The sequence below is a fragment of the Mesoplodon mirus genome (genome assembly GCF_964341445.2).
Source record: "Mesoplodon mirus genome assembly, chromosome: 3".
Lineage (NCBI taxonomy): Eukaryota > Metazoa > Chordata > Mammalia > Artiodactyla > Ziphiidae > Mesoplodon > Mesoplodon mirus.
The window spans coordinates 35,021,750-35,045,924 of NC_138978.1; the positions used below are offsets into that span (position 1 = coordinate 35,021,750).

The following is a 24,175-nucleotide window of genomic DNA, read 5'->3' on the forward strand; positions in this document are numbered from 1 at the left end:
AAAGAACTAATTTTGATGGTGATTTTCACAGGGAGTACAAACAGGCAAGGACCTGGATAGTTGAAGTTTTTCACTCATCTTGTTTGTTAACAGAGCAGCGTGATTATTTGTTGGAAAGAAACATATATATGGATGATTTCTGAGCACTCTTGGCTTCACTTGGTTGCCTCTAATACTTTTCTGGTGCTTTTTCTTAGGAGGTTTGTGGAAAACTTCAGAGGCAATGTAGCATGTACAAAAATGGTGAAGACTTTAGAAGGGGGCAGACCTGGATTTGATTGGCCTGGTCATTAAGCTGTATGATCTTGGGATGTTAATTGAGCCCTCCAAATCCCCCCTCTGCATCTGAAAATTTTTTGAGGTAAAAGCACTAGTAAGTGTTAGCTAGTTCTTTTTCTTTTTTTGATTATCATAGTTCCTTATTTTTTTATTATTTATTTTTATTTTTATTTTATTTTTGGCTGTGTTGGATCTTTGTTGCTGCACGTGGGCTTTCTCTAGTTGCGGCGAGTGGGGGCTTCTCATTGCGGTGGCTTCTCTTGTTGCGGAGCACGGGCTCTAGGCGCGCGGGCTTCAGTAGTTGTGGCTCGTGGGCTCTAGAGCGCAGGCTCAGTAGTTGTGCACGGGCTTAGTTGCTCCACGGCATTTGGGATCTTCCCGGACCGGGGCACGAACCTGTGTCCCCTGCATCGGCAGGCGGACTCTCAACCACTGCGCCACCAGGGAAGCCCCTAAATTTCTTGTAAGGTGGTTGAATTTTACTATTCACAGGTGTAAAACATAACCGGAATTTTCAGAAGGAGATATTGGAGCCTTGATGTAAAACTAACTTTACATTTCAAGTACTTCCTTTTTCTTTTCAGCACTCCATGGTGTTTGGTATCCTATTGATAACACGATCTCACCTGGTCCACAACCCTATGTAATTTATTTAAATAATTACTTGATGACCACTCCTGATTTTTATACCCTATGTTCAGGTCTTACCTGTCAGTGATAAATCCCTCATTATTGTTTCTTCTCTTCTTTTTTTTTTTAATAAATTTATTTTTATTTATTTATTTATTTTTGGCTGCATTGGGTCTTCATTGCTGTGCACAGGCTTTCTGTAGTTGCGGCGAGCGGGGGCTACTCTTCGTTGCAGTGCGTGGGCTTCTCATTGCGGTGGCTTCTCTTGTTGTGGAGCACAGGCTCTAGGCGCGCGGGCTTCAGTAGTTGTGGCACTTGAGCTCAGTAGTTGTGGCTCGTGGGCTCCAGAGCGCAGGCTCAGTAGTTGTTGTGCACGGGCTTAGTTGCTCTGCGGCATGTGGGATCTTCCCGGACCAGGGATCGAACCCGTGTCCTCTGCATTGGCAGGCGGATTCTTAACCACTGCACAACCAGGGAAGTCCCTGTTTCTTCTTTTCTTAACCCTAATATCAAGTATTTAATAATTTCTGACTTTTTAAAACCTACTGTTCATTTAAAATCTGATTTCCATTCCACCACTCTCTAGAAAATTATTCTCACAAAAAGCACTCTTATTTGTAGGAAAATTCAGAAAGCCTTTCTTAGTCTTTGTCCTCCTTGTCCTGTAGCATTTGATACTGGTGATCATCTCTTCCTTGATTATACTTTCTTGGTTTGTTGCCTACCTCTTTCACTGCTTTTTCCCCTACCCGCCCCCCCTCCTTTGTTGATTGCTTTCCCATCTCCTGCCTTCTAATTTTGGCTGTTCCCTCAGGCTCAGTCCTTAGCACTCTGCTCTTCTTTTTTGCCCTAACCCAGAAAGCCCAACATCTCCCATGTCTTTAGCTAGCACCTCTATGCATATGACTTCTCAACTTAAGTTCTCAGCTGCCCCAGATTAAATTCTGGTATTTTCAGCTGCTTCGAGAACATTTCCATTTGTAGCTCCTTTGCTGTTGTTTTAAATTCAACATACTTCAAATTGAACTTGTCAAATCAAACTTCCTTTCCAACTCCTATGACCTGCTAATTTCTTGAGTGGTGCACTGTGGTTGAACACTTGGACCCACATGAGGGAGGGGTCTTGAAACCTTAGAGCCACTGGTGTGTTGGAGTCAACTGTCATGGGCTCGTGAGAGCCAAATATTAAACTTTCAGGAATTTTGTGAGCTATTTGCTGAGCACAGCCATTATTAAAAATTAAATTATGTAAACTTAAAATTAAATAAATTATATTTAAAATAAAGGTAATAAATATTCAAAGCTCATCACTTCAGTTACTTTACTATGTTATTACCATCTGTGCTGTTGAGGTCAGTTACGTCTGTTGTATCTCTCTGATGGAAATTCTATATATTGGTGTGCTACTGTACATTTCTTCCCAACATTGCTTTTAGTGATATTATATTAATAGCTTGAAATTGGTCATTTCAAGAGAGTATTTACACCATGGAAATCAACAAGTGATACAAGTCTGAGGTAAATGTATCATTTCATTCATTGTCTAAACTTAAGAAAGTGAGGGAGAAAATGTTAATATTGCAGATTAAACTAAAATGTGTGTCATATTGTCAGTAGCACAAAAAAATTGAAGAAATATTCTTTAAATATTTGAAACCTATATTTAATTTTTAAATATTTGAAACCTGTTATTCAATTTATCATGAACCATTTTCTCCAGTTGGATTATCTACCTGTCAACTTCTTATTCCTTCACACACACATACAAACATGCATGTCTTGCATGTTTCCACCCCTATACCCAGCCTTATGTGGTTTTCCCCTCCTCTTTCTTTCTATCAAACATTTTCTAATCCTTCAAGTCCTTTCTTTTCTAGGAAGTTTACTGAGATGTTTCCAGCCTTTATCTTTTCTGATTTGCAATCTGTTTTTTTTTTTTTTTTTTTTTTAATTTATTTATAGCTGTGTTGGGTCTTCGTTTCTGTTCGAGGGCTTTCTCTAGTTGCGGCAAGCGGGGGCCACTCTTCATTGCGGTGCACGGGCCTCTCACTATCGCGGCCTCTCTTGTTGTGGAGCACAGGCTCCAGACGCGCAGGCTCAGTAGTTGTGGCTCACGGGCCCAGTTGCTCTGCGGCATGTGGGATGTTCCCGGACCAGGGCTCGAACCCATGTCCCCTGCATTGGCAGGCAGATTCTCAACCACTGCGCCACCAGGGAAGCCCCCTGCAATCTGTTTTGAATGCTAGAATATTATAGTTGGAAAGGACTTATAGTTCAATCTTCCGTGTGAATGTAGAAATTCCAATATCCTAGTCTCTGTTTGAAAAACTCCAGTGACTAGAAATCCACTATTCTGAGAGTAACCCTTTCTCTTATTATCTAGAAAATTATGTTGAAAAGAATCTTCTTCCTTGTAATTTCCAATTGTCTTCTGATTCTGTGTTTGAGCATATCACTCAGTGAAGTTGTCACTAGACTTGGAATGAATCAGTCACTTTAGGCACTTCCTACAGCTATGTGACCATAACTTCTCAGAGCCTTAGCTTCCTCGGTTTCTGTTATAGAATGGGAGTAATAAATAAACTTCACAGGGCAGTTGTTTGGATTAAGTAAATAAAATGAGATTATGTCTGATTACAAAGCATTGTAGTAATGGCAAAGACTAATAGCAGAAAGACCAAACTGAGGCCAGTCTTTCCACTTGTGACCTTAGGCAAGTTACTTAACCTCTTTGTGCCTCATTTCCTCATGTGTAAAACAGGAATAACAATACCTACCTTATGGATATGAGGGATAGATGAGATAACATCTAAAGCATTAGCACAATGTTTGACATTACCCACACATTTTTCTAAAGTGATATTTATTTGTTTTTGCATAGTTTCAGTTATAAAGTTAGAATTGCTTTTTCCCAAAAGGAAAGTAATTATCAAGTTCACTATTAGAAGTATTTGGTAAGGGGCTTCCCTGGTGGCGCAGTGGTTAAGAATCCGCCTGCCAATGCAGAGGACACGGGTTCAAGCCCTAGTCCAGGAAGATCCCACATGCCACGGAGCAACTAAGCCCGTGCGCTACAACTACTGAGCCTGCGCTCTAGAGCCCGCGATCCACAAATACTGAAGCCCGTGTGCCACAACTGCTGAAGCCCACGCTCCACAACTACTGAAGCCCTCGTGCTTAGAGCCCATGTTCTGCAACAAGAGAAGCCACCTCAGTGAGAAACCCGCACACCGCAACAAAGATTAGCCCTCGCTCGCTGCAGCTAGAGAAAGCCCGCACGGAGCAACCAAGACCCAACTCAGCCAAAAATAAATTTAAAAAAAAAAGTATTTGGTAAGAAAGAGGTTAAATTAAGGTACACTGTATGGAATACTGGGTATCTAGCATTTTAGTTTCCTTCATAGCACTCTGGAAGGCTTTTCTGACTCTGACTGGTCTCATCTGTCCATCACTGGCTCTCATTTCATATTTTGGTCCATAATAATTTCTGAGATGTTTCAGGATGATTAAGACTCCCCATCCCTAGTCCAAACTTGCTGGAGTATTTTTCATGGTTGGCTGGAGTGTGTAATGGATCTGGCCTCAATTTATTTATTAATTATAAATTTACTTATTTATTTTATATTTATTTTTGGCCGTGTTGCGTCTTTGTCGCTGCACGCGGGCTTTCTCTAATTGTGGTGAGTGGGGGCTACTGTTCGTTGCCGTGCGTGGGCTTCTCGTTGAGGTGGCTTCTCTTGTTGCAGAGCACGGGCTCTAGGCGTGCGGGCTTCAGTAGTTGTGGCTCACAGGCTCAGTAGTTGTGGCTTGCGGGCTCTAGAGCGTAGGCTCAGTAGTTGTGGTGCACAGGCTTAGTTGCTCCGCGGTATGTGGGATCTTCCTGGACCAGAGCTCGAACCCATGTCTCCTGCATTGGCAGGCAGATTCTTAACCACTGTGCCACCAGGGAAGTCCCTGGCCTCAATTAAAAAAAACACACATACACTTCTGTTAAGTGTTACTATTTCATATGTATTGTACTCCAACCTGAAAATTCCTGTATTTTTTGTTGTTTCCAGTTTCAAATTCTTTAATTTGTGTTTACCTAGGACCAGAGATTCTTGTGTAGATAATAAAATAATTCACGATAGAATAAAAATCAGTCTGTTTCACTTTCATGCACAGGTCCGGAAGCACATCAATGATCTTTATGAAGATCTGCGGGATGGCCATAACCTGATCTCTCTGCTGGAGGTCCTCTCAGGCATCAAACTGGTGAGCTCCTCTCTTCTCCTAATGAGTTGACCTCACAGGTGTGGCCCTATTAATGACATATGGGTCCACCTTGTTGAGTGCTAGGGCAGTGGCTGTCACTGTGTTACATGGGAGGAAAAAGTAGTAGAGGTAATTGGTGGACTTTATTTCTAACTCAGACTTAACACTTTATAAATGATGTAATTTCATCTTAATTTAACCTGATGTATCATATATTCTCATTTCTTGATGGAATTAGGTATCGGTTCTGTTCCTTTCATATTTGCATGTTTTCTCCTTACTTGTTCTTTATCTATTTATAGATGCTAGTGTTTCAGGAGTAGCAGATTTACATTTAAAGATTTTTGAATAAGGTGTATTTTTCTTCCTACAGCTTTATTTCTAGTCTGTATAGACTCCTCCTATTTTCGCTTCTACTATGAATTGTTCTATTTCTATATTCAACAAAGACCTGAAATTTACATTTAAAAGCCCAGGTGTTTAGAGTCATTTTTTTTCCAAATCACCTCACTTTCTCCCTTTTGGGATTCACTGTCTTTCACAGGGCTGGAGAAGTGCTGAAGTTGATGTTTGAGCATAGCCCCAGACGGAGTACTCTGGGATCCTTGGATAATTAAACATGCCTGCTTCCTCCCCAGATGTATTAAATGTGGCTTGTGGAAACACTTACCTATCTGAGAGCAAAGGCTGTCTGAACCTCTTGGCTCATGAGTTCTTACCTTCACTTTGAGGGATCAGCATAACCTCTCTGTGGGCTCATTGTTTCCTATATGGGAGCCTAATGGAAGCCTGTGATCCTGTGCAGCTCCTGCTCTATCTCGAGCGTTGTAGACAACATACTTTTCATTTAGAAAAGGCCAGGGCTGAATACTGGAAACACCTGTGAGGGAGGTGTGCTCTGGAGAGGCACACCGCTCCAGGAGCTGGTGGAGCCAGCGTGCTCACCGCCTTTGGTGAATTCTTAGTCATTGTTTGTTGTGTTTCAAGGGCAGGATTTGGCACATTAGATTTCACTCCCTAAGTAATAGCTTCTTCCACGGTTGGAGCTTGCCATCCCCTGGGGCCTTTGTTTTGGTTTCACTTTTTTTTTGGTCTTACAATAGAATTAATTTTATAATGTTTAATGGCCTAAAATTGACAGATGCTTTTATTAACATAGCCAGTACATATGAATTCTAGTTCTTCTCTGGCCCTCATTTATAAATCTCCTAAGTAATCAGAATTTTACTTTCACTGTGCTGGACTTAACAGTGCTCACAAAGTTATATTATGGGCAATTTGGCTGGTATATTTGATGAACTTGTAGTGATTTTATATTGAAAAGTGATTCTTTTCAGTGATGTTGCTTAAAAAACAGGTTAAAACCACTCCAATCTAATTTCTTTTCCTAACCTTTGAAAACCTACAGGTGTTTATGGAGATAGTCATAAAATATCATCTTTTCACAAAAAACCACCCAAATATGTCTTTCATGGTTATTCTCATCCTCCTCTCTGCCTTACTTGATTCACAGAAGTAGGGAGGGTGGGTGGCCGTGGAGAATTAAAGCTGTGTTTCAACATAAGAAGTGTTCAATATAACCATCTGCTCTGGTCTTAATTTGGTTTTTGCATCTTTCTGGAGGTGGGAGGGTATTTTCATATTTATTTTCACCTTTTTTTTCCTGAATTCATTTCCTTTTCATTTATGTGTTGTGAATTTCCTGTTACTCTGTCGTGTCTTTGTCTTGGTTGGTGGCCAAAGGAGCCAGCAGGGCTGAAGACCCTCCGTCTGGTGAGCATGCCCTCCTGGCGCCATACAGACAGCGAGGAGCAGGAGGAAGATGATGATGATGTAGTAGGTCCTCCTGGGGCCACCAGCATCCCAGCTGGCACTGCAGGGCCATCAGAGAGTTTGGGGTTCTCTAGGTCTTCAAGTAGCTCAGTTACCAGTTGCCTTCTTCCCTGTCCACCTGGGAATTTGGGTCCCAAAGAAAGTGGTTAAAACTAATTGTGCCTCTTGCCACTGTTTAGATGATCCTGGAGTGGGAATTGTTTTGCTTATCTGAGAGTAGCTGGCACGAAAAGAATAATGGTGTTTGGTGGCATCAAGTCCCTTTGTGACCTGGAGACCCATGGCTTTCTGGTGGCCTTGCTGTGTTGTCTGAGTCTAGATCGCAGAGTCGTGGAAAGCTTAGTTGACAGCATGACAGTTATTGCTTATGACTCCACACTCCAGACTAATGAGGACTCTCCATCTCTGTGGCCTCCAGGTTCTCACCACACACCATGTCACTTGTTTTCAGAAGAGCCTGGTGTTTGCAAACCACTCACTGCATGGAGATACTCTGCTTGGTCAATAACATCTCTAGTTGCTGTAGAGGACAGATATTTAACTTGCATGTTCTTAAGGGTCTTTTTGGTGGGGAATACTTAGGAGTAAAGATTAGAGTGTGTAAGAGGGCCATTTTCTGCTTGCAGGCTCTAAGTTATAGCCTATGATCTTTCTCCAGAAAGAGGGATTAGGCAATATCCCCATTCCCTGTCCTCTTAAAGTCATCTTTTCACCTCATTGATCTCCCTTCCCATTGCCTTAGAGTCTTCAGTTTCACAGGCTCTGTCATCTTCTAAGCTATAGTCACAATTAGTTTAGCTGAAATGACTGAGAAGAGGTTCTCACTAAGAAGATTTTTCCTAAAACTTTGACTTATGAAGTCATCCTGTTTCACAGAGAGGCCTCATCCTCTCTGTCGATTACTCTGGTTTGGGAGTTTTGCTTAGAAGGGTTAGGGGACCCCCACAGAGATGCTTCCACCCCATCTTTCCACATGGTGGGTTACTTTTTGCCCATTTCAACCCGGGGCAGTGTTTCTTCTGTGCAGGTGCCCACAACAGAGCTACCTTGTATTTTATTGGCCTTTAATTAGTACCAATTTGACATTTACAAATGAATTGGGTATGATCTAGTGAGAGTAATGTTTTAGTCCCAATTGTAGTAAAATAAAAACAGCATTGGAAAGTGGGCAGGAGAAAATGTTCCAGAGGTAGGTAGCCGTCCCTGCCTGTACCCACTGGGGAAACACTTCCTGCACTTCTGGAGGGATAGGAGTTGAACAGTGGACGAGGCGGTGGGGACGGGCACCAGGGGCACTGGGTGAAGGTGGGCCTCTCCCCTGTGGCTTGTATGACATCCAGGACCGAGTGACTGGCAGGAAATACCTTTCTTTGGAGAACCGTGTTGAACAGCCCTACATCATCAAGGTCTTTTTTGCTCTGGGTATTTCATACTGGGGTAAAGGGTGGCTTTGCTACACCAACACCCATCTTCCTAGAAAATAGGTTTCTTCCTGATTTCTGCCTTCCATTGTAGGTTTTTTCACTTGCTTGTTGAGCATGTGTAACTCCTCATTCCCTACTATAAAATTGGCTACCTCTAGTTTCTTTTGCCAGGTTTGTAATACACTTGGCTCTGTCCATTACTGTGCAGTATGCAATTAGGACTTTCTACCCTTCCTTACAATAGCATTTAACTGCGATTCGGGGAGCCATAGAGGCAAGTCTTTGTTCCCATTAACGTCACATCCAGAATCAGGTTCTGCCACGTACGACTGCAAAAGAACCCGTAGAGGAGCTGCAGCACTACCTAAGCGTTTGTATTCACACGGGCTGTGTGTTCACGGGGATCCTAGTGGTAAACAAGGCATTCTGGGGCCTCAGCAAGCATGGTGAAAACACACACAGCTCCTGCCCTGGGGGGTGCTTTATGTGATGCTACCACGCCTGGCTTCAATCATGAGGAATTCTTTGTGGTCTTTTAGTCCTTGAAATGAAAGAGGAAAGAGGTCTGCATGGGTAAATTGGTGTAGCTGAAATTAACATCCCTTTTGTGTGTTTGTTTGCAGCCCCGGGAGAAGGGCAGGATGCGTTTTCACAGGCTGCAGAATGTGCAGATTGCCCTGGACTTCCTAAAGCAGCGACAGGTAAGAGTGTCCCGTGTGTTCCCCATTCTGCCAGGGAATGTTGGCATCGGGTCCCTAGAAGTTCTCAGTGCTCCTGGTAAGCCCTCAGTAAATCTGACCGATGCAGTTCTGAGTCTTGCTTGCTAGTGAGCAGCTGTATTGTGTTTGGACAAATCATTTGGAGGTCCTTACATAGAGTTTGTGGCCTGTCTGAGGGGGAGAGTCTTAGAGAAGAGCAAGATATAAAAGATTGACTCACCTCGGGTGGAGGTCAAAGGGAAGATGAAAAATAAACCAGCACAGAAGATGGGAAAAGGTACATCGTCTAGGAAGAGGGAAAACCAGAGTGCTCCATCATCATGAGAACTGGGTGAGGGGATGGTCAGGATGGCTGAACGGCACATGGAGCTGAGGCGAAGGGCTCAGCTGTGCAGCACTGGTGACTTAAGAGAACAGCCTCAGTAGAGCAGAAAAGTGTTTAGGACATAGTAAAGAAGCTTTTCCCTCCCTAGATAAAGAAGGAAGATGGGGCCTCCCTGGTGGCTCAGTGGTTGAGAGTCCGCCTGCCGATGCAGGGGATACGGGTTCGTGCCCCGGTCTGGGAGGATCCCATATGCCGCGGAGCGGCTGGGCCCATGAGCCATGGCCGCTGGGCCTGCGCATCCGGGGCCTGTGCTCCACAACGGGAGAGGCCACAACAGTGAGAGGCCCGCATACCACAAAAAGAAAAAAAGAAAAAAAAAAAAAAAAAAGAAGGAAGATGGCAACATATTTTTAGACACAGGGAGAGAAGCCAGTGAAGGGAGGAGAACAGAATGAGAGTGAGGAGGAGTACGAGTCAGAGCATGTCACCCTGGAAGGTGCCTTGGAGACCCTCTAGTCCAGCCTTTTTGTTTCATACGGAAGGAAACTGAGAAATGACCTGCCCGAAATCACACAAGGTAGAGCAAAGCTGGGACTTCCACCCAGGTCTCCTGACATTTGTTTAACGCTCCTTCCGTGCTGCTTTCTACACACGTTTCTTCCTCCCATTGCTTCCTAATTGATGGAACCAAGCCCAGGGATTGAGGGATGAGGTACAGAGCATAGCTGACGTGGTTTCTTTGAAAAAGAATGGAAAAAATGCCTCTTCTGAGATACAGGGAGGAGGAAGGAAGGAGGGATAAAGACACAGAGAAAGTTTGTGGAGAGGAGGAAGGTGGATGGATAAGGGAGTCAGAGATCATCTGCCTAGAGAGCTGTTTGGAAAGATTTGGTATAGCTACAGTCGCCAGGCAACAGCACCGGTCACGATGACCTTAGATGGTACACATATTTTTGGAGTTAGTTCATTTTTGTCACTCTTACCAGTAATTCTCATTAACTTGGGAAATTCTTTTTCTGTGTACTCCTGTAGCAGTTTGCTTCTAATATAATACTTATTACTTTATTGTTATTTCTCTGTTTGCTCTAATGCACTGTAGGCCCGTGAGGACAGGGAATGTGATCTTACTTAACATTTTTATCTTCATCACCTGTCATCATGAATGGTCCATAATCAGCACTTAATAAATATTTGTTGAATAAATCGATAAATGAAAAGAGGTAGGAGCATCGGAGGCTGACATGTTTAGGGGACCGGAGAGAGCAGCGTTGGAATGTCTGTATGTAGAGTTACAGGAAATCAGAGAGGGCCTTAATGGGCAAAAGGTGAATTGAGGAGAACTGATTAGCTAGCAATGTAAGTAAGGATGGAGAGGAGATTGGTTACTTGGCTACAGTAAAAAATGTGAGCGGTTAACAGTGGACACAGAGAAGGGCAGAGAGAACTCTAGGGCAGTTCTTGCTTATGGTGAGGTTGTAGCTGTGCAGCTGGCCAAAGCAGAGTGAAAATGAAAGTCATCAGAAGTGGGAAGGCAGACGAGTTGTACAGGTGGGTGATACTTGGGTCATCGAGATGAGTGTGACAATTACCAAGAAAGGTGATAGAAGATGAGGTAGGAAAAGTAGGAGTTAGGTGTGAAGTCTCCAAGGAACAGATTGGCAGAGGTTGGAAGGTGGCTTGGCCAAGGAAGGTAGACTTCAGAAAACAAGGGGAAAGCTGACAGAGTTGGGACTGAGGAACGTGGACTTGGCTGATACTGCCAGCCTGCCAGCTGTGGGCTGCTTGTGGTTAGAAAACCTGCACTTAGACCAGAAGCAGGTTGTCCCACTCCCAATATACAGAAGAGGAAACTGAGATACAGAAAAGGGAAAGAATTTGCCCAGGTGTCTTGGTCCTTCAGGTTGCTGTAACACAATATCACAGCCCTGGTGGCTTATAAACAACAGAAATTTATTTCTCACAGTTCTGAACACTGGGAAGTCCAAGATGAAGGCAGATTTGGTATCTGGTGAGGTCCTGGTTCAGGGATGGCTTTTAGCTGTGACCTCACATGATGGAAAGGTCGAGGGAGCTTTCTGGGTCTCTCTTATAAAGATACTAATTCCATTCCCTCAAGACCTAATCACCCCCAGAAGGTCCCACCTCCATATACCTTCAGATTGGGTATTAGGATTTAACATATGAATTTTGGAGGGACACAAGCATTCAGTCTACAGCACCGGTCACCATAGTGTAAGGGAGAAGTGAGGCTTCTGTTTGAGGTCACTAGGTTCTTTAGTACATGAAAGATTTCAGTTCAATTGAAGAGATAAGGGAGGGCAGCTTCAGGACGGTTTGCCACAGTTGTCAGGACCTCCGTGATGGTACAGCAGACACTTGCAGGGGTGGAGGTGGAAGTGGAAGTAGGCTGGTTTTCCTAGGACCCTCTTGGTTTCAGCACTGAAAGGCCCACATCCCAGGAAACCCCTCAGTTTCCAGCATCCAGGGATGGTTGGTCACCCTGGTGGGGGAAGGGCCTGTGTGTCTGTGCACATCGTGTTGCTGGAATGAGATTTTAGGAGTAAAGCATATGCTATGGGAGGTGTGGGCAGGTGGGGATGTCTGCAACAAAGGAGGGGAAATAGGCGGGAGCAGGCCAGAGACCAGTGAGGGACAAGGGGCAGATCTCCCCCTTTCAACCTTGAAGAAATAAGAAAGAAAAAGAAAAAAGTCAGGGCTGTGGTGACTTAATTAAAAAGCAACTCATAATAGCATGTGCTTGCAAGGTTGCTTTGCTGGTGGGATTGCAAAATGGTACAATCACGCTGGAAGATACTGGGTTGGCCAAAAAGTGCCTTCGCTTTTAAAGTAAAAATCAGACACATTTATCGTTTTCACCGAGAACTTTATTGAACAAATATATTCACCCTTTTGTTCCACTGCTTTCTGCCATTTTTCAGGCAACTTCATAATTCCATCTTCCCAAAACTTTTTATCTTTTTGAGCAAAGAACAGTTCCAGGTGCCTTTTACAGTCTTCCAGGGAATTGAAATTTTTTCCATTAAGAGAATTTTGTAAATACCTAAATAAATGGAAATCTGAAGGTGCAATGTCTGGTGAGTACAGTGGGTGAATCAAAACTTCCCAGCCAAGCTGTAACAGTTTTTGCCGGTCATCAAAGAAACTTATGGTCTTGGCGTTATCCTGATGGAAGATAATGAGTTTTCTGTTGACTAATTCTGAACGCTTTTTGTCGAGTGCTGCTTTCACTTGGTCTAATTGGGAGCAGTACTTGTTGGAATTAATGGTTTGGTTTTCCAAAAGGAGCTCATAATAGAGGACTCCCTTCCAATCCCACCATGTACACAACATCACCTTCTTTGGATGAAGATCGGACTTTGGTGTGATTGATGGTGGTTCATTTCGCTTGCCCCACAATCTCCTCTGTTCTGCATTATTATACAGTATCTACTTTTCATCGCCCATCACAATTTGTTTTAAAAATGGAACGTTTTCATTATGTTTCAGTAGAGAATCACAGGCGGAAATACGGTCAAGAAAGTTTTTTTCACTTAACTTATGTGGAACCCAAGCATCAAAGCGAACATAAACAAGCTGGTGCAAATGATTTTCAACGCCTGATTTGGATATTTTGAGTATGTCAGCTATGTCCTGCGTGGTATAATGTTGATTGTTCTCAATTAATGTCTCTATGTGATCGCTGTACACTTCAACTGGTATACCTGACCGTGGAGCATCGTCCAGCGAGAAATCTCCAGCACAAAACTTCGCAAACCACTTTTGACATGTTCGATCAGTCACAGCACCTTCTCCATACACTGCACAAATTTGTTTTTGGGTTTCAGTTGCATTTTTACCTTTCTTGAAATAATAAAGCATAATTCGCCAAAATGTTGCTTTTTTTCTTCAACATTAAAATGGTTACACAAAAATTCACCAATTTTGATGTCTTTTTTTAAACGCGCACTGATATGACAGCTGTCACATACAATCTAACAAAATTGTTTTGAATGAAGTTAAAGACAACTAAGTGCTACTAGAGCCATCTTACGGAAAAAAACGAACAAACCTTTTGGCCAACCCAACAGTTTGGCAGCTTCTTATCAAGTTAAACATATACCATATGACCCAGCAATCCCACTCCTGGGAATTTACCCTAGAGAAATGAAAACATGTGCTCGCACAAAAAACTGTACATAAATATAGGAGCTTTATTCATAATTGCCCCAAACTGGAAACAACGCAAATGTCCTTCAATAGATGAGTGGATAATTACAGTGTAGTATATTGGTATAGTGGAATACTCCTCCACAATGAAAAGGAGCAAACTGTTTTTACATGCAGCAACTTGGATGGGGATCTCATGGACATTATGCTGAGTGAAAAAAAGCTATTATCAAAAGATTACATACTGTGTGATTCCATTTATATGACATTCTGGAAAAAGCAAAATTGGGAACAGATCAGTGGTTGCCAGGATTTAGGGGTGGGGGCAGGGTTTGACTACAAAGGGGCAGCTCAAGATCACCTTTTTGGGTTGACGTACCTGTTCTGTTATCCTGACTGTGGTGGTACTTACACAAATCTGTACGTGTGTGAAAACTCAGAACTGTACACCAAAAAAACCCAATTTAATTGCATATAAATAATGAAAATCTATAAAAATGAAATCAAAACAAAAAAGTCACAGAGCTCTGAGACCAGCTTTTGTTTCTTTTTCAGGTGAAACTTGTGAATATTCGCAACGATGACATCACAGATGGCAACCCCAAGCTGACCCTGGGCCTGATCTGGACCATTATTTTGCACTTCCAGGTAGGGTCTGTGAAGTTTGGGGTCCTGGTTGCTTGGTTTGGACATGGCCTAGAAAGAGTTAGAGGTTGCCCTGCCTTCCAAGGGCACACTGAGGCTTGCTTCTCTGTATGTGGCAGTGAATGAGGGTGAGAGTGGGAGTTGGAAAGGAAGATTAGGGTGGCCTGGAGACAAAGCTCTTGCAGTATAAACCCAGGACTTCCTCATTATTTGCATGATGAAATGGGATTTTTCACTTGTTTGTGCTTTGGCCCTTTCATTGGCAGTCTGGTTATTAAAAGTCTGCTCAGCTGAGTCAAAACTGGCTCTTCAGGGGCTCAGAATGTGAGGGGTGGGGAGAGATGTTGGATTTGATGCTCTAGAAGGGTGGAGCGAAGCCTTATAATCCTTCTTTGTTGTAGACTTTTCCTCTTCTCTAATGATCTTAAACAAGTCTAGTTAATTGTAGCGCTGTCTTAGTCAGTTCAGGCTGTTATAATGAAACACCATAGGCTGGGTGGCTTAAACAACAGACATTCATTTCTCACAGTCCTGGAGGCTGAAAGTCTAAGACCAGAGAGCTAGCATGGTCGGCTCCTTGGTGAGGGCCCTTTTTCTAGTTATGCCCTTGCATGACCTTTCCTTGGGGCATGCATGCAGAGAAAGAGATCTTGTGTCCCTTCATCTTTTTTTTTTTTTTTTGCGGTTCGCGGGCCTCTCACTGTTGTGGCCTCTCCCGTTGCGGAGCACAGGCTCCGGATGCGCAGGCTCAGCGGCCATGGCTCACGGGCCCAGCCGCTCCGCGGCACGTGGGATCTTCCCGGACCGGGGCACGAAGCCGCGTCTCCTGCATCGGCAGGCGGACTCTCAACCACTGCGCCACCAGGGAAGCCCCCCCACCTTCATCTTTTTATAAGGACATCAATCCCATTATGAGGGCTCCACTCTCATGACCTCATCTAAACCTAATTACCTGCCAAAGGCCCCACCTCCAGATACCATCATATCAGGGTTAGGGCTTCAATATATGAATTTCGAGGGGACACAAACATTCAGTTCATAGCAAGCACCTTGGTCTATGGGTTTGTATATGTGTTTGTAATCAAAACCTTGTAGCATCCATCACACCCAAGAACAGTGGCATGTTGCTAGTGTTCACATGGTCACACAGCCTTCCTGTTGGTACCCCCAAAGAAGGTGAATCCTTTTCCAGTCTGGATTGCTATTGGAAAATCACAGCCCTGTTTTTATAAGTAGACTATCTTGAATCACGTTAGCTCAACTAAACAAAACTATTTCTCAGACAGTTCTCCTATACCCAACAGCTGTACACAAGGCTGATCGATTACAGGGAGCAGTTCTTTTTTTTTTTTTTTTTTTTAATTAATTAATTTATTTTTGGCTGCGTTAGGTCTTCATTGCTGCGCGCGGGCTTTCTCTAGTTGTGGCGAGCAGGGCTACTCTTGGTTGTGGTGTGTGAGCTTCTCATTGCGGTGGCTTCTCTTGTGGAGCACGGGCTCTAGGCATGGACTTCAGTAGTTGTGGCACGTGGGTGCGGGCTCAGTAGTGGCGTGGGCTTTTAGTTGCTCTGTGGCGTGTGGGATCTTCCCGGACCAGGGCTCGAACCTGTGTCCCCTGCATTGGCAGGCAGATTCTTTACCACTGTGCCACCAGGGAAGTCCCAGGGGAGCACTTCTTGAGCAGGTGGGAAAAGAAGGCTAATATAAATATCTCAAGGCAGTGACTCCCAGGGCTGTGGCTGCTGTGATGTCCCAGTTGGGGAGTCAGCGCCACCTGCTGGGTGAAGGCAGAACAGCAGGTGTCTCAGAATTCCTGAGAATCTGGGAAATTCTGAGAGCTCAGGGTTTATTTCTTGGGGCTCTGGTTTGGAACCAGTGCTGGCAATCTGCAGCATAAGTAGGCTTAGCAAAGTGTGGAGGTAACGTGTGTTTTTGTGGAACCACAGGGTGTCCTCAGGCATGCTTCGGATATAGGGATAACCACGAACATGAACTTGGCAGTGTGCCTTGGCAGGGTGGGAACAAGAACTTTGCTGAGCTTTCATAGAGTTACCCTCTTGGCACCCTTATGAAAAGAGGAGTTTTTTAGAGAAACTTGGTTGGTTGTTTGTATTTCACCACAAACCTGCCTTCACTTTGAGAGACCAATGTTATTCTTCATAGGTGTGAGGTAAGAGGAAGCTGTCCGCTGGGTCTTTGTTTCTCCTGACGGGCAATTCAGGGGTCAAGGAATGAAAATTGAACTGGCTAATTAAAATTTTCCTGGGACAGAGGAGATGGTGGTAATGTTCCTTAACTGAACACCGCATCAGGAAAATGTTCTCTCTTACTCTCTCTTTAAAAATTTGTTATGAAAAATTTCAAACGTATATAAAAGCAGAGAAAATAGTATAGAACCACCATGTACCCATCACCTAGCCCTACAGTTACTAACTCATGGCCAGTGTTATTTTGTCTATATCCTGATCCACTCCTCAAACCCCCCAGTAGGTTATTTTGAAAGGAGTCCCAGACATCATATAATTTCATCTGTAAATATTTCGGTGTGTATCTCTTAAAGACTCTTCATTTAAGCAAACCACAGTGTTATAACACTGTAAAAATCAGTAATTTCTTAAAATCATTGAATATCTGAGCATTGTTCAGATTTCCCCAGTTATCTCATTTAAAAAATGGCTTGTTTGAATCAGAATCCAAACAAAGTCCACACATGTATTAAATTTTCTCCTCCTCTTTTTCTCTGCTTTTGGTTTGTTGAATAAATCAGGTCTTTTGTCCTATGCAATTTATGTAAAGATGCTGGTGGCATCTCTGGGATGTTTTTTCCAACAGCATCCTCCATCCCTCTCTTGTGTTGCCTGTAAACTGGTGTTTTAGACCTGAGGCTGGATCATACTCAGTTTCCCTTTTTTGTGTGTGTGGGGGGGCGGGCAAGGATGGTGATGTTGAGTTGTATACTTTTTTTTTTTTGGCTGTGTTGGGTCTTCATTGCTGCGTGTGGGCTTTCTCTAGTTGCAGCGAGTGGGGGCTACTCTTCGTTGCGGTGTGTGGGCTTCTTATTGCCGTGGCTTCTCTTGTTGTGGAGCATGGGCTCTAGGCGTATGGGCTTCAGTAGTTGCAGTAAGCGGGCTCAGTAGTTGTGGCACACGGGCCCTAGAGAGCGTGGGCTTCAGTAGTTGCGGCGTGTGGGTTCAGTAGTTGTGGCTCACGGGCTCTAGAGCTCAGGCTCAGTAGTTGTGGCGCACGGGCTTAGTTGCTCTGTGGCATGTGGGATCTTCCCGGACCAGGGATTGAACCTGTGTCCCCTGCATTGGCAGGCGGATTCTTAACCATTGCACCACCAGGGAAGTCCCGAGTTGTATACTTTTATTGCTACACATCAGAAGGCACATAATGTCTGTTGTCTGTCTTTTCATGATGTTAAGTTTGATTAGTGGGTTCAGGTGTTACCAGCCTGATCCATCCATTGTAGATTCACTCACTGTTAGCTCTTCCCCGAAAACTTTAGCAGCTACTGTTTGTCATTGCTAGTTCCATTATTTCATTAGAAGTTGCAAAATGGTGATACTCAAAATTCCATAATTCTTTTGTAAAGTAGAATTTTACTTTATCCATTACCCTGAGAGATAGCTCCTATAGGAAAGGCAAGATACAAAGATAAATCTTTCATCTTTCCCTGTTTTACCAGTTTTCAGAATAATTAGTTGATTCTCTAAGTTTCTCCAAAGACCAATGAAAGTTTCTTTGTTGATATTTATTTTCCTTTAGTATCAGTGTGACTCATGGATTTTTAACAGACTTAAATGTGTTCTAATCAAATACAGGTGTCATTTTTCCTAATACTCAGCTCCATCTTTGGCCAATGACTTTTTTCAGGTTGACTCTGCGTCCTTTGTCATGATCCCCATAGTCTTTGATAATGTCCTTTATTTCTTGTGTGAAGAGCTGTTCCAGATATTTTTTGTATATTTCCTGTTTCGGGCCTGGGATTAGCAATTTCTCCAAGGAACTGAAATTCTTTGTTGACAACAGTCTGAGTGCTACCGGGTTGGCCACTGTCTCTAGGCGTTTTCTATGGACAGAGCTCGCTAACACTTGTATTTTTCTCTTTTAAAAAAATCAGGAATTTATAATGATGTTTCTAATTCAAACTTAGAATTACAGAGTTTTATTCAGCTTCTTTGACTTTATGTTTGTATCCTTTTTTTTCTTATGCTGAAAATCTTGATGCTATCTAAGTAACACATTACTTTTTCCCTTTTTCATACACACACAAGCACACGGATGCACGCATACATAAAATCATATATATATTATAGCGTATATAGAAAGTCATATATATTATATGTAATATATTTGAATCAAAATAAAATGACAGCGTTATTATTAACAACACGATTACTGAAAAATTTGTGATTTCTTTGCGGTTCTTTTTGTCCTTAATGTTGATCTCCTAAGGACGTACAAATAATTTTGTTTTATAGTCATTTGAAGTAACTTCTCTCTGTGTTGTTAAGCCATTAATTCAATACACAATTAGGTTCATTTGCTTTTATGTTCCTTCAGTTTTTAAGGATTGTTTTTTTCCCTTTCAATTTTATTTTATGTTTTATAGACCATATACATTGTTCCAAAGGGAAATTTTAAAAAGTGAACACAAGGTGTGTTTAGTGAAGTCTAGCTTTCATCTCTGCCCCCTCCATTCTGTTTCTTCCCTTTCCATATAGTTAGCTAATTGTTTTAAAACATCTTTTGGTTATCATTCTATTGTTTGTTTAAGAAAATACATTCTTTTTAAAAAACTTTATTGAGGTATAATTTATGTACCATAAAATTGACGCATTTTCATTGTGTAATTCAGTGATTTTTATGAGTTGTATAACCATCACCATAAGCCAATTTTAGAACATTTTCATCATCCCACGAAGGTCCTTCTTGTCTATTTATAGTTATTCTCCATTCCCATCCCCAGCCTTAGGCAACCACTAATATGTTTTTTGTTTCTACAGATTTGCCTATTCCAGACATTTCATTTAAATGGAATCTTACAATAGGTGCTCTTTTGTGTCTAGCTTCTTTCACTTAATATAATATTTTTGAGGTTCATCTATGTTGTAGCATGTATGAGTACTTAATTCCTTTATTGCTGAGGAGTATTCTGTTGTATGGATATACCATATATTTTGTTTATTCAGCAGTTGATGGACATTTGGGTTGTTTTCATTTTTTGGCTGTTATAAATATCGTTGATTTGAATATTTGTGTGGATGTATATTTTCATTTCTCTTGGCTATATACCTATGGGTGGAATTGCTGGGTTATAGGGTAGATTTATATATAACTTTTTAAGAAACTGCCAAACTGTCTTCCAAAGTGGCTGAACCATTTTATATTCCCACTAGCTCAATTGTGAGAGTTCCTGTTTTTCCATATCCTTGTAATTGTCTGTCTTTTAGATTATAGCCATCATAGTGGGTGTGAAATGGTATCTCCTTGTGGTTTTAGTTTGCAGGAGAATGTATTCTTTTTTTTTTTTTAAAGGATTTTATTATTATTTTTTTTTGGTTGTGTTGGGTCTTCATTGCTGTGCAAGGGTTTTCTCTAGTTGCCGCGAGCGGGGGCTACTCTTTGTTGCCGTGCGTAAGCTTCTCATTGTGGTGGCTTCTTGTTGCGAGCGCGGGCTCTAGGTGCGCGGGCTTCAGTAGTTGCGGCATTCAGGCTCAGTAGTTGTGGCTTGCGGGCTGTAGAGCGCAGGCTCAGTAGTTGTGGTGCACGGGCTTAGTTGCTCCATGGCATGTGGGATCTTCCCGGAGCAGGTCTCGAACCTGAGTACCCTGCATTGGCAAGCGGATTCTTAACCACTGCGCCACCAGGGAAGTCCCGATTTTAGTTTTTAATTATGAAATTTTTAATTACCCGGAGAAGTACAGAAAAGTATGTGACAGATCTTCATGTGTGTAGTCACCTTCAAAATTAAACAGATGTTAATATTTTATATTTGCTTTTATATATGCTTTTTTTTTTCCAGTATACTTTTCATTTTTTCAGTCAGTCTGAGAAGGCCAGTATGACTTACAGGGTTGTGTGACACATACTGCTGTGTAACGTGGTTATTTGTTTCACTCAATAAGTATTTGTTAAATGAATGGATATTGTATGAAATTGGTCTCCTCGAAGCTGTGGGGTAGGTAGACCAGATAAATAGACTGTGATGTCTGTTTTCCTGTGCCCATTGTTCAGATGAGCAAACTGAAACACAGAGACCAACTGACTTTTTTTTTTTTGCTTTTAAAATTATTATTTTATTTTATTTTTTATTGAACTATAGTTGATTTACAGTGTTTCAGGTGTACAGCAAAGAAATTCACACACACACATATTCTTTTCAGATTTTTTCCATTATATGTTATTACAAGGTATTGAATATAGTTCCCTGTGCTATATGGTAGGTCCGTGTTGTTTAGTCCTTTTTCTTTTTATTCCTCTGTATTCTAATCTCTGTCAGAAGGGTCTTCCTCTGCTGTAGCATCGTTATGATACTCCCTGTTAAAGAATCTACATTAGTCCACTGTTTTCTATTATATATACTTCTCAGCTATATTGCTCTTTGACTTCCCAACTGACTTTTTTAGGTTATACATCCAGATACTAATAATAGGATTTCTTATCTCTTGGTTTTGTCCAGGCCTGTTTTAAGGTTCATGTTAGGATTTATGATTTTTCTAGAAGATAAGTTCTTTAAAAATCAGAATCTGACAAAATTAGCTTTCCAACTTTCAAATGTTTATTAAATACTCGTGTATGTATAGCACTCTGAAATTTAAGAAGTCTGGGAGTTTAGGTCAAGAGTGGTCTTCGTTGGGTTTACATTTGTGTGTATTTTATGACACTTAGTGCTTGGCATGTAGATGAGGCATCGTTCATGCTGGTGGAGTGAATGAATGACGTTTTTTGCTCTGGAGTCTTTCATGCCCGCTGTCTCTATGGGAGACCTATGGGCAGTAAACAGTTAACTAGAAAAAGCCAAAGGAGAAGACGTGAAAAATATGTGGGCACTAGAAATCTGCTCTCCCAGAAGGCAGCTGGCCATGTGTTGAGAGTTCAGGCTAGATGAGAAGAAGGTCCAGGGGAAAGCCCTTGTGATCAGTTAACTTACTCAGTAAACTAGGGGAAGCAGCGCCCCCTATGGAGAAAAACAAGCACCTAAACTTTGGACGTTAGAACATAGCTACTTTCCTTAGAGCCTAATCAAGAAAAAGAGTATATTAGGACCCTGGTGGTGGTGGAGTGCCTCATACCTCTTAGCTCCAGTAGTAAATGAGGAGAAAAGGGACTTACCATAGACCAGGCAGGGAGCCAAGCACTTTCAAGACACCATCCCATGAACCCTTTCTACAACCCCATTAAGTAAGGGGTAGCATCCATGTTTTAGAGGTAAGGAGACTGAATCACTTAGCAAGATAGTTACTTAGCTACTGAGTTAACAGAAGTGGGAATTTGAACCTAGGTCTACCTTGCTGAACTCTCTGCTCTTTTCCTAGACCAGTTTTCCTCTGGAGCAGAAGGAAATGAAAGCCTGATTTGCCCAACATAGGCAGAAGTTTAAGACAGAAAAGGCTCCTAGAAGTAATCTGCTCAGCTCTGTCAGGCCCGTCTGTTAGAGAAAACTGCAGCAGCAGCGGTCATATCCAGAGGCTGTCTCTTGCCCCTGAGTTGATCGTTTTCAGGAATTCAGTTTGCTTGTATTTCATGAGCAGAATTCAAGCTTGAGCCTTGGGGTGTACATCTGAGAAGTTCCACAGTTCAGCGCTCTTCGTTGACGGAGTAGAGGCCTGGTGCCTGCCTGGAGCATTATACTGTGACGTCACATGTTTTGCCGATTAAGTGATTTTTCTGGAGTCTGACTGAGTTTCTCTCTCATGCTAACCTCCTTGTCTTGTTTCTTGCTGTGGTTTACAATGGCCATCAGATGGTGCTACAGCTTCACAGTCAGCCTTTGTAAAGGCTTAGGGGAGAAAGAACACCTCCTGCAATGGTGAGGCAGATGGGGCATCAATAGGGTCTCAGAAGTGCTGTGGAAGAGCTGTTGCTTAGGGGTTCTTATTGCTTTCCTTTGGTGGCGGGCACTTTTTCAGGTCTCCAGGAGAGGTGGGTAGGCTTACGTAGAACCAGGTCGACTATTTCTCTCTGCAGCGTGGTCTGGATCCTTTCGGTATAGAATGAATAGATTTGACCAGGAGGAAACACATGTAAACTCTGTCCTTCCACTCCACTTGGAGCCCTTTGGATTGTGCTGTTAATCTCACCTGTCACACGCTATACTAAAAAAAACTGGGGTGGGCAAATCCCACTGGCACAACAGGGTGGTTTTTGAATCCAACGTTTTAGACTTTTTTTTTTTTTTAAAAGATGAGCTTTAAAGTAATTACTGTAATTATTTTTTAAAATATTTATTTATTTAATTAATTTATTTGGTTGCACCAGGTCTTAGTTGTGGCTCGCGGGCTCCTTAGTTGTGGCATGAGAACTCTTAGTTGCGGCATGCATATAGGATCTAATTCCCTGACCAGGGATCAAACCCGGGCCCCCTGCATTGGGAGCACGGAGTCTTATCCACTGCACCACCAGGGAGGTCCCACCAACTTTTTAGACCTTTAATTCAGACTTCCTGCCCCGCTGCAATTTGAGTAAAAACCATCTGGGCCTCATTTTAGTGACTTCCTCTGTTGCTCCCAAAGATCAAGAGTTATCTTTTTGTTTCAGCCCTTGGTCCATGTGAGTCTAGTTGCCAATTCAAAACAGTGGAGTATCTTCCTGTTTTACTTAACTGAGTACAGACTTCCATCCCTGCTGCAGGTAGAAGGCAGTGTAACAAGGGTTTGAAGTTCAAAGTCTTAACCAGGGGTTCATGTTCTGGCTTTGCCACTTTGTGTAGCCTTGAGCAAAGGAATCCACTTCCTTGAACCTCAGTTTCTTTATCTGTAAAGTGTAAAATAATAGTTTTGACTTCATTTGGTTACTGTGGGAATTAAATGAGACAATCTATAGCTTAGCATGGGGCGTGGCACATGACAAATGTAAAAACATGTTAGCTGTCAGTAGTAGCAGTAATTACTGTTGGACATTCACGTCAAGTATTGTTCAGCAGAAACGCTGCTTCTCTGTTGTATATGGAAGTGGTATCCTTTTTACCGAGCATCCATATACTGTACTCAAAGCCGATTTCCAGGTTTTTCCTCTGTGTGTCATTGGCCAGAAGAATTAACAGATGTCTCTCTCTCTCTTTCTCTCAAAAGTAGGGAAATAAATGCTACAGGAGACTAGATCTTTAAAGCTTGTGTTTCTTTTTGTAACTATGAGGATTACGCTCTGGTCTCTCTTCTGGTTATAATTTTATTGTTTCTGACCTGAAAAAATCGAGAGTATGTTAATCCTGCTTGATATTTTCTTTTGGACATCTTGGTGCAGCAATTGAAATCTGTTTCACTTCACAGTTTGGGGGCCATAGTCCCCGGCCCTGGTTCCTCTTGGCCCTTCCCTTCCTGGTTGCTCCCAGCCGCTGGCTTGCTTTTCCCCCTCTTTCTCCTCCTCCTTCCTTCACGTTACCTTCTCCCAGGGCCTCTTTTCTTTCCCCCTCCCTTTTCCATTTACTCTTACATTCCCTCCCTCCTTCCTGCCCTCCCTATTTCCTCCCTTCCCCTGGTTTCTAGCTCCTTTCTGCTTTCTGTTTGTGTTTCTGAAGGCAGTGCTCCAATTACCTCATATTTGGAGAGAGGAAGCTGCAGCCAATCCGGTTTCTGTCTGCTTTTAGGTCAAGTGATTTCTGAACTGCAGTGAGATGCTTTGAATTTGTCTTGTTGCAGCTCTGAGCCTGTAAGATGGCTGTCTGAATCGGCAGCG

General features: G+C 42.5%; 1 protein-coding gene across 12 annotated transcripts in view; it reads left to right on the forward strand.

Annotated features, from left to right (window-relative positions):
• Positions 1–24,175, forward strand: part of MACF1 (microtubule actin crosslinking factor 1) — a gene marked incomplete at its 5' end in the record, with an annotated part of 343,589 nt that overhangs the window by 130,359 nt on the left and 189,055 nt on the right. For 7 of the 12 annotated variants that reach the window (XM_082612354.1, XM_082612360.1, XM_082612359.1 and 4 more), the window contains 3 exons: positions 5,074–5,163; positions 9,044–9,121; positions 14,187–14,279. In XM_082612354.1, coding sequence (XP_082468480.1) covers positions 5,074–5,163; positions 9,044–9,121; positions 14,187–14,279 — 261 coding nt within the window. Of the gene's footprint in view, positions 1–5,073; positions 5,164–6,906; positions 7,000–9,043; positions 9,122–14,186; positions 14,280–24,175 lie in introns of all 12 variants that reach the window. The other 5 variants (XM_082612369.1, XM_082612356.1, XM_082612371.1 and 2 more) reach the window with 1 other exon arrangement.